The sequence below is a fragment of the Cyanistes caeruleus genome, unplaced genomic scaffold (genome assembly GCF_971803275.1).
Source record: "Cyanistes caeruleus unplaced genomic scaffold, bCyaCae1.hap1.1 HAP1_SCAFFOLD_174, whole genome shotgun sequence".
Lineage (NCBI taxonomy): Eukaryota > Metazoa > Chordata > Aves > Passeriformes > Paridae > Cyanistes > Cyanistes caeruleus.
In genome coordinates this window covers 19882-37054 of record NW_028255962.1, presented here as the reverse complement: position 1 = coordinate 37054, position 17173 = coordinate 19882, and the positions used below count along the sequence as shown (strand labels likewise).

Below are 17173 nucleotides of genomic sequence, written 5' to 3'. Positions count from 1 at the left end.
CCTGAGAGGAACAGGAGGGGCTCTGGTGGGTCCTGGGGAGGCTGGGAAGAGACTGGCAGTGATTTACCAAAATAGCAATATTGATCCAGTATCAACATCAATCTGTTAATGGAAAAAAACCTCTCCAACAGCTTAAAGTTACAAAGTGGATGTTTAATCACAGCACTGGGCAAGAGCAGGAGTCACCCCTTAATACGCACTGCAAGCTGAAAAAATATTTCAGTGTCTATTGACAAAAGTCTTAAATATCCAAAATGCTATCACATATTAATACTAATACATATTTATAATGCTAAACATTTTCTATTCCCCACTTTGGATTAAAATGCACAGAAATGATTTTTAAAAGTCGTAACACCTGCCTGGTTGGCTCCCTAATTTGAGGAGAGGGTCATTTTGGTGAGGAGGGGTCATCAAGAGATGAAGGAAAACCGTTCCTCCTCACTCTCACTTTTCTACCTTTACAATGGTTGACATTACAAATGACATTTGGTACAACTCCAGTTTCCTCCCTTGTGACATTTAAATGGGTTTCCAGATGTAAGGTCTGTGATCTTCCTGAACCCATTTATCACTTTCTCTTTTCTCATTATAAAGCACATCTAAACAAACATACAGTGACAAGTAATTTTTTACCTAAGTCTGAGATTCATTATCTCAAATCCTTCTTCTCACTGAATCATTAACTCTAACTAGTTCCAGCAAGGCCTATCTCTTATCTCTAGCTAAGAACTCAATTTTTTCTAAAATTGTTAATTCGTTAGTAATTCCAAAGGAGGTTTCAGAGGGTCCTGGGTGGGCTGGGGGAGACTGGGAGGGTGCTTGGAGAAGCGTGGGATGTCTGTGAGAGGTTTTGGGGGTCTTGACCCCTGCAGACCCCCCAGGGATGCCATGAAATGCTGCCCACAGCAAGATGCTGACGGGGATCGGGGACTCCGTGTTGGGTTTCGTCTTCCTGGTGCAGGGGCTTGGCTTCTACCTGAGCAAGAATGTGACAGGGGGTCCCTAGGTTGGGATATCCCCTCCCCCAGAGTGTGTGTGCTCTCCTCAGGGACCCCAAGCCTGGTGTCACCCCCTTTTCTCTGTCCACAGAGCTCCTGAAGCAGCAGCAAAAGGTTCTCTAGGATTCTAAGTCAACAAATCCACTCTCCCCAAAAAATTCCCATTGTTGGTCTGTGTCCTGATGGATTTTCATTCCTCTGATTTCTTCCAGGTGCCCACAGGGAGCCAGAAAGATGTGGAGCCTCCCAGCCAGTTGTCTTCCCAACACGGATCACCAGGACCACGGATCACCAGGGCTCTGCCCAACGGGGGTCACTGGGGATCATCCAACGCCCATCCTCCCATGGGGGATGGAGCTGGAGCAGCGCACGAAGCTCTTCCCGCACTCGGGGCACTCGCAGGGCTTCCCTTACTGGTGCCTCCGTTGGTGTTGGGTCAAGTGAGAGCTCTGTGAGAAGCTCTTCCCACACTGGGGACACTCGTAGGGCCTCTCCCCACTGTGGATGCGCCGGTGACTGATGAGGTGGGAGTTGTGCTTGAAGCCCTTCCCGCAGTCGGGGCAGCGGAAGGGCCTCTCGTCTGTGTGAATCCGCTCATGTAGAAGGACACAGGAGCTGGTCTGAAACCTCTTCCCACACTGGGGACACTCATAGGGCCTCTCCCCAGTGTGGATGCGCTGGTGTGCCCTCAGGGCAGCGCTCCACCCAAAGCTCTTCCCACATTCCAAGCAGGTGTAGGGCCGTTCCCCTGTGTGGATCACCTGGTGTCTCATCAGTTCAGAGACATCTCTGAAGCTCTTCCCACATTTCCCACACTCATACGGCCGTTCCCCAGTGTGGATCCTCTGGTGATTCCTCAAGCTGGAGCTCCGGCTGAAGCTCTTCCCACATTCCCCACACTCATAGGGCTTTTCCCCAGTGTGAATCACCTGGTGCTGGAGCAGCTCAGAGCTCCACCTGAAGCCCTTCCCGCATTCCAAGCACTTGTGGGGCTTCTCCCCCAGCTCTGAGCTCTGGCTGGATCTCTGGCCGTGTTCCTGGCACTGGGGGGACCTTTCCTCCTCGCAGCTCCCTGGACTGGGTTTGCAGCCCCGCCTCGTGCGGGATCTCTGGGGCTTTTTCTCCTCCTCTTCCATCTGGCCACAGTGCGGGAATGAAAATCCTGGTTTGGGGAAAAAACAAGAGGACAGCGCTTTGGGGTGGGGATTCCTCCTTGCCCAAGTTCATCTCAGGAAGTCATTTGGCATCTTGTGTCTGTAAGAGCCTACTACAGACCAAGATTCAGCCCAGACATCCTCCAAACATAAAAACACTGATCCAAAACGATCCAAACACCAAATTCAGGCAAACCTCCTCAAGAATAAAAAGATTCAGCCCCTGCAAAATAAGAAACCACGAACATTTAGCCCAATAAAACTCAGAAACACCAAGATTCAGCCCTGTGAAAATCATGGATCCCCCTCTCTAGTCTCCGGCTGACTGTGGGCAGGGCAACACTCCTGGGACTGCACACACAGGGAGGGTGGAACATTGTGCTTCTTCCTCTACCTGCTCTTCCTCCTCCTGTGTCCTTACTCATCCTCACACTCCTCTTCCTCCTACTATTTCTCCTCCTGCACAATCCCACCTTCTCCTCCCACGTGCATCCTATGCCCATTTTGTTCCTCAGCCCTGCTTCTCCTTCCCTTCCCCTCCTGCCCCCAGGCCCAGCACCCACTGCCGCCTCCCTCTTCCCCCCCAGTCCCACAGCATCCCACCGCAGGGGCACCGATGCAGCTGGGCCAGCTCGGCCTGGGGCAGCGCTGGGCTCTCGGCCGCTTCCGCCCGCACTCGCTCCCCACTGCAGCCGCTCCCGCCACCACAGCGCGGGGGGGCCCGGCCTTGGCGCTCCCCCCTCCCACCTCCCCAAATTCCCCTCCAGGGGGGCACCAAGGCCCGGGGGGGAGGGGCGCAGCTGGGATCCAGCTGGGGAACGCTGGCAGCTGCGGCTCTGCCTGGACACTGATGAGTCATCAGCGCCGCGCGCTCTGATTGGCTCAGCCCTGCCTGAGCCCTGCGCCTGCACCAAGGGGGGACACCCTGCTCCAGGGGGGATGGCCCCAAAACGGGGCAACCCCAGCAATGGAACAACAACAAAGCCTCTTTACAAACTGATCCTCTCAACCTCATTGTACATAGGGCCAGGGACGTGGACATAAGGAAGTGACAGGAGGAGCCAGCAGCTGCAGAAAATGTTATTAATTGATGACACAGACTGCTGCTCAGCCAAGGTCCTGCTAAATTCATCAACTTCCAGAAGAACAACAAAGACTTAACACAGCCATCAATATCGTTAGCTATACAAAAGTGGGCTGCATATTAAGGGGGTATGTAGGAGGTGCATTGGGAAGTCTGTACCTGTCCAGGACTTCAGCCAATGGGGAAAGGGAGAGGGAGATGTGACCAAGAAAATTAGGATGAAAAGGAGAAAACAACTGGGGAGACAGCATAGGAAATGTCCCATGGCCTCTCCCTTTTTTATGAATGAAATTACTTTTACAGGACTCTTCTGCCTTCCTTGTGGACAGAAACCTCTGGGGATGTCAATTTTTCCACACACCTTGGGGCTCCTCCGCAATTCCTTCCACCGTCCGGGCCGGCGGGCAGTGAGTGCAGCTGAAGGGGCCTCACCCAGTTTGGGGGATCGGCTCCCTCGGCTGGCGGCGGCACCGGGCATTGATTGGGTACCCGAGAGTGAGCAGGAGACAGACGAGTGACGGATCAGGGCGGCTCTCAAGAGTCGGCAGGGAGAGAGCACTGAAAATCTCAGCAGTGACTACAGTGGCATCTTCGGGGAGTGAACATGGCAGGGCACCCAGGGAGGGGACAAAAGGGAAAGCCACAATGGGGTCCCAGCCAAAGGGATGAGGATCCCAAAATATCTCTCAAGGGTCCCTTGGGAGCATGTGGAGGTCGTTTGCACATTCTCCCAGAGGGAATTAAGGACATGGACACCCAGGGGGGGGCAAGAAGGGAAGTCCAGAAGGGATTTAGACAACAGGGGATGGATGGTGTTGGTGTGCTGGGAAGGGATTGGCTGAAGGGGAGTGTGCAGGAATGTGCTTAAGGCAAGAAGCAGCAGGAGGAATCTATGGGGTAAGAGAAAGGATGATGGAAGAGGATGAGAAAAATACTGAGGATTGGGATATTTTTCAGAAGGATCTTATTCTCAGAATTTGCCAGCTGACTCAGATCCTTTGTATCCCAGTTTTCCAGGACAGGAAAACAAGGAGGTGAGGTTTTCAGGGGGTTTCTCTGAGCTGGGAGCGGCAGGAGCGGGTGCAGAGCTGCGGCACCGGGAGCACGGGCTGGGGGCCTGTGGGGAGCTGTGGGGCCGGGCCGGGGCTGTGGGGCAGCCGGGGCTCAGCGCCGGGCGCTGCCTGAGCCCAGCACCCCCCGGGCAGGGCCGGCAGTGGCCCCCGGCCCCCAGGAGGCTGCGGGACGCCCCGGCCGCTGCCCGGCCCCGTGGAGCTGCCGGCCCTGCCCGCCGGGGGGGCCGCCTTTGGACACTGCGGCAGGACAGGGACCGGCTCTGGGATACGGGCTGGGGAGGGGAGCCTCAGCACAGCCAGCACGAGGAAGGAACAGCTCACAAATAGGGATTCGACCTGGGAGGATTGAGATCAAGTATCTGGCAGAGCCACGGCTGAAGTGAACCCACAAGTGTGGGCAGCCCCAGGGAAATTGGCAAAATTAGATATGGAGCCTCTCCAAATTTCCCTGAAGCAACCAGGACAAGAGGTGTCGAAAAGCAATCCCCTGTTCCAAGGGAGGGAAGGAAGGGCTCACAGCCTGTCTGGGAGTCCTGCTCAAGGCACGGCTTGGGGAGCCAGGGATGGCTCCCTAGAATGCTCCTGTCCTGCCAAACAAGAAATCCAATGGAATCCACAGAATGCTGCAGGACCCAAGAAGAAGAAATGAGATGATGAAACCGAGGCACCCCACACTCTCAGATCCTTACACCATCCTCAACCAGGTGCCCTCCTCACACTGCTGCCATTCACAACTCAATGCAAAAGATGCTTTCTGGGGATCTGCCCACTTCCAGAGGATGCAAACACAATTCTGCCTTGGGCTGGCAACAAGAGCTAGAAGGGAAAATGCTCAAGACATGGACGGTCCTTCTGCAGGGATGCACGGAAGCACCGGCCTGATTGGGGCAAGCCTTGCAGGAAATATCAAAGGAATTGACCTCACCCCCAGGGACTGGCTTCATGCAGGATGTGGATGACTTGATCCAGTCAGAAAAACAAGGAGAAGAGGTAGCGGAAGCCTCTGTGAAATGGCTTCATTTTCAGGCTAAAAACCAGCTTTGAGTACCTGGAAAAAAAGGAAGATCAAATTGTAGAGAAAATGGTTAAATATTTGGGACATTTTTTGATTGAAGGCCGGTGGTGAACTGACTCAGAGAGGGTTCAGGGAATCTCAGAAATAATGTGACCCAGGACTAAAAATGAGCTCAAACAATTCTTAGGATAATTAGGGAATTGCAGGAGCTGGACTGAGGATTTTCTTTTCCACCCAGAACATTGTGTGACTTCTTTAGCCCCAGATAGTCTCAATGTTATACAGTAAACATAAGAAAGAGAACAAAACTTAACAAAATGAAAAAAATAAAATGATTGATGCCCCAGCCATGGCTCTTCCAGACTCAGAAATCTGAACTGCAAGGGAATATTAAACAGGCCACCCCTGAGCCTGCACTGAAGGCAACGCAGCAGCAGCCAGGGCTCCCCAGCGGGGGAAGCTCCTGGGCCTGCCCACAGATCCTCTGCTCAAATCCTCGGCCTGGGCACCCTCCTTTGCCATCTCCAGCCACTGCGGGACAATCCTTGCTCTCACTCTTGCAGCTTCAGGCCTTTCTGTGCCTGCCCTCGCCACAGCTGCTGGGGAAGGCACCGGGACAATTCCACTCTGCCTCTCAATTACACTCACACTCTGCCCTGCATGGGATTACAATCTGGCAAAATAGACCAACTTGAAAATGGCTTCAAATCTTATTTCTCTAAAGAGACTTGGTTTGCCTTTGCCTTGGGGAAAGGAATTTTAATGTTTCTTTTCTACCACTCAGAAGAGATGAAATTAACATCTCCACAGACTGGGAATAGCCCAAAAGATTCTCCCCAAGATAACGACCATCAACAAAACATCAAGACCCAGCAGCAAACATCAACCAACACCTGCCCCAGACACTGCCCCAGGCACAGCTGGAGACACCTGGTCTGGAAAAGGCTGAGCAGGAAATCCAGGAGTGCCCACCTAACTCCCATCACAGGCACAGAAATCCGGCTGCAACAGGAAACCAAATCCTAACAGTTCCACACCTTCAAACCAATGAACATTAAACCAACGGATTTCTATGGGGTCAGAGTGTATGAATTTAGGAAAAATCTAGTCAAAGTCATGTGTCATGGAATGATTTTCTCTGCACACCCAGCCAAAGTGAGCAATTAATGATTTCTGTTGTACATTCTGGCCAGAATCAAGTAATGCCTAAGACATCATTGGAGAGTTTTTCAGTTTCAGTGAAAAGATTACACCATTAGAATAATTTTTCATAATAATTTTACTTCTCTATTGTCAGTTCTGTTTGGGCCAGTGGTGTGAGAATCAGTTTTTAGTCCCAGGAGAATAAAAAGAAAACGATTGCTTTCTCATTCTTGTTTTATATTTGTAAGTGACTCTTAGTGATGACAAAATGATGGTATGAGTTTTTGATGTTCACCTTTAAGCTGCACTCTGAAAACTAGAAGAGCTTTAAAGTTGGGGCTTTAATACATAAACTGTTAATAAAATATTGTTTAAAAAAAAAAAAATAGCAGATCAGTGCTGGGGGGGCACGTGTGAGTCATGGGATGTCTGCCCTGGAAGAGAAACTTTGTTCCAAGCAGCCAGGAGAGGAGCTTTAGAAATGCAAATTAACACTGATGGCCCAAAGCCTGCACAATGGCCCAGGGCTTTCCTGCCTGCAGGAGGAATTGGGCTGATTCCCTTTGCCCCTCAGCCCAAGCTCTGCCTGCTTGCACAGATGGAATTTGCACAGCTAAAGGCACAGCCCATTGTGAGGATATCTGACTCTGCAACACAAATTGGTTCAGCTGCAAAGGAAAACAGAAAATGGAGAATGCTGTGAAAACTTCACTAAAACAAGTGGGGGGGAATCATTCCTGTCCCCACTCAACATGTGCTATCTCTGTCTATGTTATATAGGGTGTATCAGACCACAGGGGTTTATTTGCTACCACAAGTTCAGGGAAATCAGTTGGGAATCCAAATATGTGATGAATAAGAATAGCCAACTATTTATGAATACCTGCCTGAAGGGTGCACCCAGAAATGGGGAAAAGATGGATGGCCACCAGAACAAATCCTGCAACACCATGGAGCAGACCCTGGCAACCCTGATGAATTCATATCAGGTACCAGAGAAACCATTTCTCATTTCAATGGCATAATTAGATTACAGGATGTCATTGAAATAATAACCAACCACACAGCTCCAGCTCCTGATCTTCCCCTCACCAATCCAGTCAGATGAGGAACACAACATTTCACCATGGGATGGGATCAGATTACCTTTTAGCAGAAAAAGGAGAGGTTTGGGAAAAGTTAAATGATTCAAACTGCTGATGGCAAACAGATCAGCAAGGAAAAGGTGCAGAAACAGATAACAAAGGAAATAGCAAAGCAGCTCATGTACTTGTTCAAACGTGGAAAGGATGGGAATAGGACACAGTTTTGTGGTTCCCTCACAGACCATGGGTTAAACAAATGCTGTTTCTCCTCTCATGTGCTACAGCAACTCTCATCTTTTTACCATGCACCACACCTTGCTGAGTGCAGCTCATTCAGCAGCTGAGCAAGGGGATGCAGGTGGCAGCCAGGCCTCCTGAGCCACAAACGGCTACAAAAGGACAGAGAATGAGGGCACTGAGACCAATCCCAAAATCAAAGAACCAGGAAGGAAAAACAGAGGCAATGAGAGAATCTGCTTGGAGATAGGGCCAGGGACTTGTACATAAGGAAACAATGGGAGAAACCATCAGTTTCAGAAAATGTTACTAATTGACAAGGACTGCTGCTCAGACCAAGTCCCGATACATTCCAGAATTTCCAGAAGAACAAACACTTCACAGAGCCAGGAATTCTCCGGAAGCCCATCCAGCCGCGACCGTCTGCGCTGCTCACAACGTCCCTCTGAGAGAGGTGAGGTGCTTTTCGGTCTGCTCTGGTGCCTGCCGATAAGACGCAGCCAAAGCTTCGCACGGTTGGGCTGGAGGAATTCCTGGTATTGCCCAGTTGATGTTGTTCTGTAAGCCCGAGGGAAAGTGGGATGAAGTTCCGTACATTGATTTGTTTTTCTATTTGCGAGACAAGCCAGAATGGCAGGCTGAGTGTGCATTGATGGCAGTTAAGGCACGTGTGAGTGATAAATGTGAGGTTTGTGTAAAAGGAAAAAGTTGTTTAGAGCACCTGGCATTAAAACAAAGTTTGTGTCAGGGGAAAGAGATGGATGTTGATTTACAAGTGGTTTCAGCAGAACGAAAAGAACACAATTTTGTTTTCGCTGCCCCCACTTCACCCAATCCTATTTCACCTAACCCTATCTCGCCTAACCCCACCTCACTTTTCCCTCTTTATCCTCCTCTACCGCCTTCACCTGATCCTTCTTCTCCAGGAGATGATCCAAATCTAACCGTGATACAAGGAAATGTGAAAAATGCTGGGGAGGAAGATAGCAGTAGCGGGGGTGATGATAATAAATCAGCGACACCGGTATCCCATCGGACTCGGTCACAGCTTGCTCCGGTTCTGGGTAGAACGGGAAAAGATTTGGGCAGACAAAGGTGGACTGTGATTGCCCCCTTGAGACAAGGAGTAGCAGTAGAAGAGCCGGTGTTTGTGAAAATTCCTTTTCCACCCGCAGACTTGATAATTTGGAAACAATCAGCTGGAACTTAGAGAGAAAATCCTGATAAAGTAGCAGGGGTGGTAAAAATAATTATGAAAATTCAGAATCCAGATTGGGATGATATACAAGTAATAGTGGAGAATTTAATGGACTCTACTGAGAAAGAGATGGTGCTTAGAGCAGCCAAGGAGAAGGTGAGAGAAGATCTCAGAACTGGGGTGCTGACGGCGACTTTAGATGAGAACTTTCCAACCGAGGATCCAGGGTGGGATCCCAATGCCTTTGGGGACATGCGGAGCCTGAAGAGAGATCAAGAGTGGCTCCAGACAGGGGTTGGGAATGCTGTACCTAAGGCTAATGAATTGGTCTAAATTGTATGAGATAAGACAGGAAAAGAAAGAATCCCCTGCTGCATTTTTGGAAAGGCTTAAGGAGGCAGCAAGAAAGTATACAGATCTTCAACTAGAAACAGAACAAGCGAATGTTCAGCTGGCGTTCATTTTTCTTGGGCAGTCGCAGGATGATATTAGGAGAAAATTGCAGAAGTTAGAAGGAGAAGATTCAAGGAATTTGAATCAATTACTTGAAGTGGCTTGGAAAATATACAATAACAGGGAAAAGAAAGCTAGTAAAAAGCAGCAGCAAAATCTTTTGGCAGTGATCCAAGGAAGAGAGAATCCAGGTTTCAGAGGATGCGGCAGAGGTGGTCGTGGACTGGGGAGGGGCGGACTTGGCAGAGGACGAGGGGGATGGGTTTTGCCAAGATTGGGGTTAAATCAATGTGCTTCTAGTGGACAAGAGGGGCACTGGAAAAATGAATGTCCAAATCAGTTTAACCAGGGCAAGCAGTTCAGTCAGAATCAAGATGTTTCCAAATTAATGGTGCTGGGGGAGTACAGCAGCTGACTAGAATCGGAACAAAACCAATACAAGAACCTTTAGTAACTATACAATTGGGAGATAAAGAAGTAAAATTTCTGGTGGATACGGGGGCTACATAGTCTATGCTAAATGATCTAAAAGGGCAAGCTGGAGACAAAACAGCAACAATAGTTGGAGCCACAGGGAAGGAGGAGAATTGACCATTCCTGCAACCCCTGGATTTGTGTTTTGGAAACAAAGTGTTAACACATGAATTTTTAGATATGCCTGAGTGTCCAATTCCACTTTGAGGATGAGATTTATTAGCAGACTTGATGCAGTGATAACTTTTGAAAACGGCGAGCTTTTAATGAAAATACCTGAATCAAAGACAGGACAGACCTTAATGATAAAAGAAAAACCAGTCCCTGCTATCCCTCGGGAAGTAGAGGATGCAGTAATTCCCTCTCTATGGGAAACAGACATACCAGGAAAATCTAAGTTGGCACAACCAGGACATGTAGAATGAAAAGAAGGAGCAAAAGCTGTCCAGGTTAAACAGTATCCCATAAAGCCAGAAGCACGGCAAGGAATAGTAAAGATTACTGGAAAATTTTTGAAGTACCAAATTTTAGAAGAATGTGAATCAGAATTGAATACACCAATATTTCCAGTGAAGAAACCAAATGGTGAGTACAGACTAGTACAGGATTTGAGAGCAATAAATGGAATAACTAAAGATATTTACCCAGTGGTAGCTAATCCCTACACATTGTTGACACCTGTGAAAGAGAAATTGAAATTGTTTACTGTAATTGATTTAAAAGATGCCTTTTTCTGCATACCCCTTGACAAAGAAAGTAGGAAACTGTTTACCTTTGAATGGGAAAATCCTGACAACGGAAGGAAAACCCAGCTCACCTGAACATGACTCCCACAAGGATACAAGAACAGTCCAACCCTATTTGGAAGCCAGCTGGCGAAGGAGCTGGAGATTTGGACTGAGAATGGCATGTTCTGAGGGAGCAATACCTGCTGTTACAGTATGTTGGTGATATACTGACAGCTACAGAAAACAACCTGCATAAAGGTAACAATTGAAATTTTAAATCAACTAGGAATGGGAGGATATAAGGTGTCTAAAGAAAAGGCACAAATTGCCTGGCAGACTGTGATTTACCTGGAATATGAAATCTCACAAGGGCAATGTAAGCTGGGTACTAACCTTATTCAAGCTATTTGTGCTATTCCAGAACCCCAGAACCTGCATGAGCTACGAGTTTTCCTCAGGATGACAGAGTGGTGCCACCTGTGGATCATGGACTATGGACTAATTGCAAAACCCCTGTATGAAGCCCAGAAGACACAACCGCTTACCTGGGGCAGACCACAGAAGGAGGCCTTCCTCAAACTGAAGGAGGCATTGACAACAGCTCCAGTGTTAGGATTGCCTGATTTGTCCAAAGATTTTCAGCTGTTTGTGCATGAAAGATCACACCCAGCACTGGGAGTGCTGACCCAACCTTTGGGAAGCTGGAAAAGGCTGGTAGGCTGCTTTTCCAAACAACTTGACAACGTGAGTGCTGGATGGCCTTCATGCCTGCGGGCAGCTGCAGCCACTGTGATGCTGATCCAAGAAGCCAGGAAACTCACGATGGGCAGACACATAGATGTCTATGTGCCACACATGGTGACCACTGGTTTAGAACAAAAGGGGAGCCATTGGCTATCTCCAAGCAGGATGATGAAATTCCAGGTAATCCTAACCGAGCAGGATGATGTCACATTAAAGACAGCTAAACCTTTTGAATCCAGCTTTGTTCCTTACCAGCAAACACATCTGCCCAACGAGCAGAATTGGTTGCTTTAACCAGGGCATTAGAGATGAGTGAAGGGAACAAAGTAAATATCTGGACTGATTCAAAACATGCTTTTGGAGTGGTGCATGTACATGGGGCACTGGGGAAAGAAAGAGGACTGCTGTCTTCTCAAGGTACACACATTGAACATCAAGATGCAGTCCTGCAATTAACAAAAGCAGTACAAAAGCCTCAGCAAGTAGCAATCATGCACTGCAAAGCTCACCAATCACCAAAATTCATCAGGGAAATCGGAAAGCAGACTGGACAGCCCGACAAGCTGCTCGAGAAGTGCAAACTGCAATGGCATTGATACCGTTAAAAACTAATGTATCTCAATTCAATTTACCCCCAGAAACAAAATATTCAATAGAGGATGAGAAATTGGGACGCTCACTGAATGCACAGAAGAATTCAGAAGGGTGGTATGTGACTACACAGGGACAAGTAGTGGTACCCCCCTTGATAATGAGAGAAGTTCTACAAATTAAACATAACAAATGTCATTGGAGTGCAGAGACATTGGTGAAATTGTTAAAACAAAATTTAATTTCAGTACGAATGTTAGCAATGGCAAAATCAGTAATGTCAAAATGTGAAATTTGCTTAAAGAACAACCCAGTGGCTACACCACAGGCACAATTAGGGAAAATTTGGGTAGGAGTAGAACCAGGAGATTATTGGCAAGTAGATTTTGTAGAATTACCAAGAACTCAAGGATACAAATATCTATTGGTAGGGGTTGACACATTTTCAGGATGGCCAGAAGCTCTTCCCTGTCACACAAATCAAGCAAAGGAGACAGTCAAGTGCTTACTGCAAGAAATCATTCCAAGATTTGGGGTGCCTCTAGGAATATCATCAGATAGGGGCCCACATTTCACAGCCACAGTAGTGAGGGAGGTGAGTAGGTTACTGGGAATAGCTTGGGCTCTCCATACACCATGGAGACCCCAATCCAGTGGACAGGTAGAGAGGATGAATCAGACACTGAAGAGGCAAATCAGCAAAATATGCCAAGAGGCTAAATTGCAGCAGCCACAAGCTTTACCAATAGCACTGCTGAGGATTCGGATAAAGCCTAGAAGCAGGATGTCAGTCAGTCCTTATGAGATATTGGATGGGAAACCATATGAATGCCCTGAACCTAATCCAAATGTACATGTTACAGGGAAGCAAGAGGTGTAGAATTATGTTCTGTCTCTTGGAAAAGCTCGAGCTCGACTTCGGAGCACCCTTGTGTGGAACAGGCCGCTGACTCTTGAGAATCCAGTTCATGACATCCCCCCGGGAGATGAAGTGTACGGTAAAAGCTGGAAGGAAGAACCATTAAAAGAAAGGTGGAATGGACCCTATCAGGTACTGTTAACTACCTTGACAGCAGTCAAAGGAGCTGGACTGGATCCCTGCATACATTACACCAGAGTGAAGAAGGTTTCCCCTGCACTGTGGACTGCACAAACTGTAGGGCCAACAAAGCTGCAGATAAAGCGGGTTTGATTGTTTCAAATGTCTAGGTTGCTAGTGACTGTAATGGTGATTATTTCATGGCCTTTAGGGCCATCAGCAGGAATCAATGTTACCTTGGGATGTGAAATGCAAAAGGATCAGCTGACAACTCTTCATTTGAGAATGAAGAGGGATGTGGGGGTACAGCCGGAAACACAAGTGATAAAAGTCTCTCATACTATTCAGGCAGAAAATGGGATGATTGGATTAGTTCAAGATTTGGCCAACATGCAAAACAGCAGCAAAATAACTGCCTGTCTGACAATACCAAAGGCAGCAGGAGACACAATAAATTGGGGAATTATAACATCAAAATTACCTGAAATACAAAAGAATAAAAATGAAAATGTGAGCTGTGTATTGCAAATAGATTACGAGTACCCAAATAAGACAGTGTTTGAAAATGCTGTGAAGCCAAAGTATTCATCTACATGGGATTGTCATGAAAATGGAGGAAAGTATGAACCAAAACTAGGCTGGTATGGGGGATTAGGGAATTATGGATGGTGTTATGAAAAGATAGCAAAGGTCATTAAAGAAAAGATTCCAGTATCAAAGTGGAAGTGTGAAGGACAGGAAGGAAAAGATCGGGCTGAAGCTTGGGACAGTGCATGGGCAGTGAGTGGGCTTCAGAAATTCCAATCTATGGCAGATAGCTCTTGGTGCATTAAGTGGGAAGGCTCTGAAAATGAAACAGATCCAGGGGTATGGAACACTGCAACCAGTAGTAGAATGGAGGCAGACAAAGTCAGTTGGTGGGTATGGAACAAAACTTAGGACTGTACTTCTGATGATGAAGAAATAAAACAAATGCCACCACTTGTGGTAGCTCTGCAAATTGGATGTGCCTGCAGAGGAATCAAACATAAACAAGGTGAAATAAATGACAAGACAGGACAAGCGATCCAAAAGGTAATATGTAGCAGAAGAACAATTCAGAGTCCAGGCCAATTTGGATGGGCAGCAAGCGATGGCACCTGGACAACACATCTGCCTGTAGGTGAAAAAGTAAAAGAGATTACTTTAGGCCTCCCCACCTTATGCCCAATTTGGAAAAGGTCCCCATCCAAGGGAGAACATGAACTTCTGCAAATAAGGACGAGACGAGAAGATCAGGAAAACAAATCTGAAGATGAAGAAAGATGGCAGGAACCCTCCAGTAGTGTAAAATTTGAGTGGGCCCTGGAATCCTTGTTTGGTCCAATAGCAAATCATAACAAATAGAAAGATGTTGTAAAAACTTACAGGCCAGGTAGAAAGATTGGCAAGAGTTACCAAAGAGGGATTTAGAGAGCTAAATGTACAATTACAAGCCACAACTAAAATGACCCTGCAAAACAGATTGGCTTTAGATATGTTATTGTTGAAAGAACACGGAGTATGCAGGTACCTAAAAGGACAAATTGATCACTGCTGCATCCACAGCCCAAATGGAACTGCAGATGTAGAACACAACATTAATCCATTAAAACAAATAGAACGTGAAGCACAGAAAGAGAGGGAAGATCTGACCACAAGTTGGGTAGATAAAATTTTTGAAGGGTTAGGATGGAATGTGAGCTCCTGGATCAAATCTATTCTTGAGAGTCTGATAATCCTACTAATTGTGTTCTTTGTAATCTAGTTAATCAGTGCAGTTTTAAAAGAAGAAATAAGGAAAAGAGTATCCTGGAACCAGAAGATAATAAAGGCGCTGACACGGGACAGAGATCCACATCTGCATTTGTCATCTCCAAGTCCTCCAGAGTGTAACAACGCTTATGACAACTGTGGATTCAAAGATCAACATCAAGTAGAAAAACAGAAAAAATGACTGTATATAGTGAAAGGATTACACTTATTATAGTCAAGTGAAATATTTTCAAACGGGGGAAATATGTTACTATGGGGTTAAATGTTTCTGAAAATGTTTGCTAAAATTATGTAGAGGTAGCCCACATGAATGCTGGGTATAAGGGATGGACTAGCAAGCTGAAATGTTTACGGTAATGGGAACTGGTACTCGGGGTCTCCAAGATACCCACCCAGAGATAAGATTCGGACATGTTCATACAAGGATGAGCTAACTCTCATGAAGCAATATAGATAAAGTTAATGAAGCAATATTAATGAAACAGTATTGATAAGGTTGTTACAGTGATTACTGCTACAACTGAAATTGTAGAAATACGTGCACTTTGGACAAAGACAATGGAGCTAGATTTGGGTTGCTGATACCCCCAGTTCCCCCACGCTTCAATAAAGCACCTGCATATAATCAGACTGTGATTATGTGTGTTCCTGAACGCTAACAAAGACAGATCAAAAACTTCCAAAACACAAAAAATCTGATATCCCCCCAAAATAGAAAGATTCAGCCCCCACCAAAAAAAAAAAAAAAAAAAATCACCAACATTCACCGCAATAAAGCTCAGAAACTCCAAGATTCAGCCCCGTGAAAATCGTGCATCTCCCTGCCCGGGCACTCGCTGCATGGGGGGTGAGGGGGGCAGTGAGGCCAGGCCGGAGCAGGGGGTGCCTGAGAGAGGCCCCGAGCCCGGCAGAAGCCCCTGCACAGCCATGCAAGTGGCTCCTGGCCGGACTCGGGGATCCCCCTGGCCATCCCCGCTGGAGCAGCCTGGTCCTGAGGGACTCTGGCCCCTGCGAGGGACCCCAGGCTGCAGCAGGACAAGGATTCCTGGCCCTCAGGGGGAGGCAGTGACATGACCTGACTGTGACCCCCATCCCTGTGCCTCTGGGCGGGGAGGGGGACGGAGAGGGGCACAAAGTTAAGCCCGGGAAGGAGGGACAGCTGGGGGGAAGATGGATTTCCCTAGGAATTATTTTACGTTTCGTTTTCTTGTTCTGACATGTTTGATAATAAATTCAATTAATTTCCCCAAGTCAGGTGTGCTGTGCCCGTGACCAAGGATTGAACTGTCCCCACCCTCATCCAGACCCCCGAGCCTTTCCTTGTGTGTTCGGCTCCCCGCCCGGGACAGGATGGAGAGTCACATAGTTTTGGCCTCGCTCCGGCATGCCCTGCTCCATCCCGGACTCACCCCCAGCTCGCAGCGCCCTCAGCTGCCGGGCACCCCGAGCTCCCGGCGCTTCAGCGCAGCGGCGCTTCCTTGGCCTCCTGCCCGGGCCGGGCCCAGCGCCGGGGGGCCGAGAAATGGCGGAGAGCAGCCCAAGGCACGCGAGGCCGTGCCGTGTGCAGAGCCCGCCGCTGGCTGCGATTGGCTGCTTCTGCCGTCACTCGTGGCTCTGGCGCGCGTTGATTGGGCAGAGCGGGGACAAGCCCGGCCCCCAGGGCGGCCGTGGCTTGGGAGAGCCGCCATTGCCGGAGCGTCTGTGCGGGCCCGGCAGCGGCGGCAGCAGCGGCCGGAGCCCGGTGAGGCGGCGGCGGAGCTCGGAGGCGGCCCCGGCCATCGCAGGTGGGAGCCGCGCTCGGTTCTGCGGGGGCTCGGGGCTCGCTGCGGGCCCGGGAGGTTGTGTAATAAATGGAATTGATTCGTGCTGACTAAATTGTAACTATTCGGAAAGCTATTATTAGAAACAACCAAAGGAATCAGTGTTATGAGGCAGATGCACCCCTTTACAGATGTTACATGTTAAAATTGAGGTACAGGATGTAGTTTAGTAGATAAGTGATGTCTCATGACCAAAACTGCCTTGAGATGGACAAAATTAAAATGACTTTAAGAATTGGGGCTAAAAATCAGTAAATATCAGACTAATTAGTAGAGTAACATAACACAACGCTTAGTACGCACACACAAACCTGTAAGGTTATCCAAAGGACAACGAGGAAGAGGAGAAGCCTTCGCCAAAAGACCCCCAAAAGAAGACTGAAGACCCCCTAACAACAAGTGAAGCATGTGCCGTGAAGAAAAGTGACATAAAATCAAAAAAAAATCAGAAATAGGAGAAAACATATGGGAAACATGAATGAATATGTATAAGCATACAGTATATAAGTTTAGCTTGAAGTGATTTGTTTTGTATGTGAG

General features: G+C 47.9%; 1 protein-coding gene across 2 annotated transcripts; it reads right to left on the bottom strand.

Annotated features, from left to right (window-relative positions):
• Positions 1-132: 132 nt before the first annotated feature.
• LOC147645773 (uncharacterized) lies at positions 133-16378 on the bottom strand. 2 transcript variants are annotated; one of them, XR_015282159.1, is made up of 3 exons: positions 16223-16378; positions 5238-5360; positions 133-2378 (listed from the first exon to the last, which is right to left on the bottom strand). XR_015282159.1 is itself a non-coding variant. In XM_086874245.1 (3 exons), exons 2-3 carry the CDS (start codon positions 5254-5256, stop codon positions 1412-1414), a joined length of 771 nt encoding a protein of 256 aa, XP_086730371.1. In that variant the 5' UTR covers positions 5257-5360; positions 16223-16378; the 3' UTR covers positions 133-1411. The 2 variants fall into 2 exon arrangements, 1 of the variants encoding a protein (XP_086730371.1); XM_086874245.1 differs by having other exon boundaries at positions 133-2163.
• Positions 16379-17173: the final 795 nt, after the last annotated feature.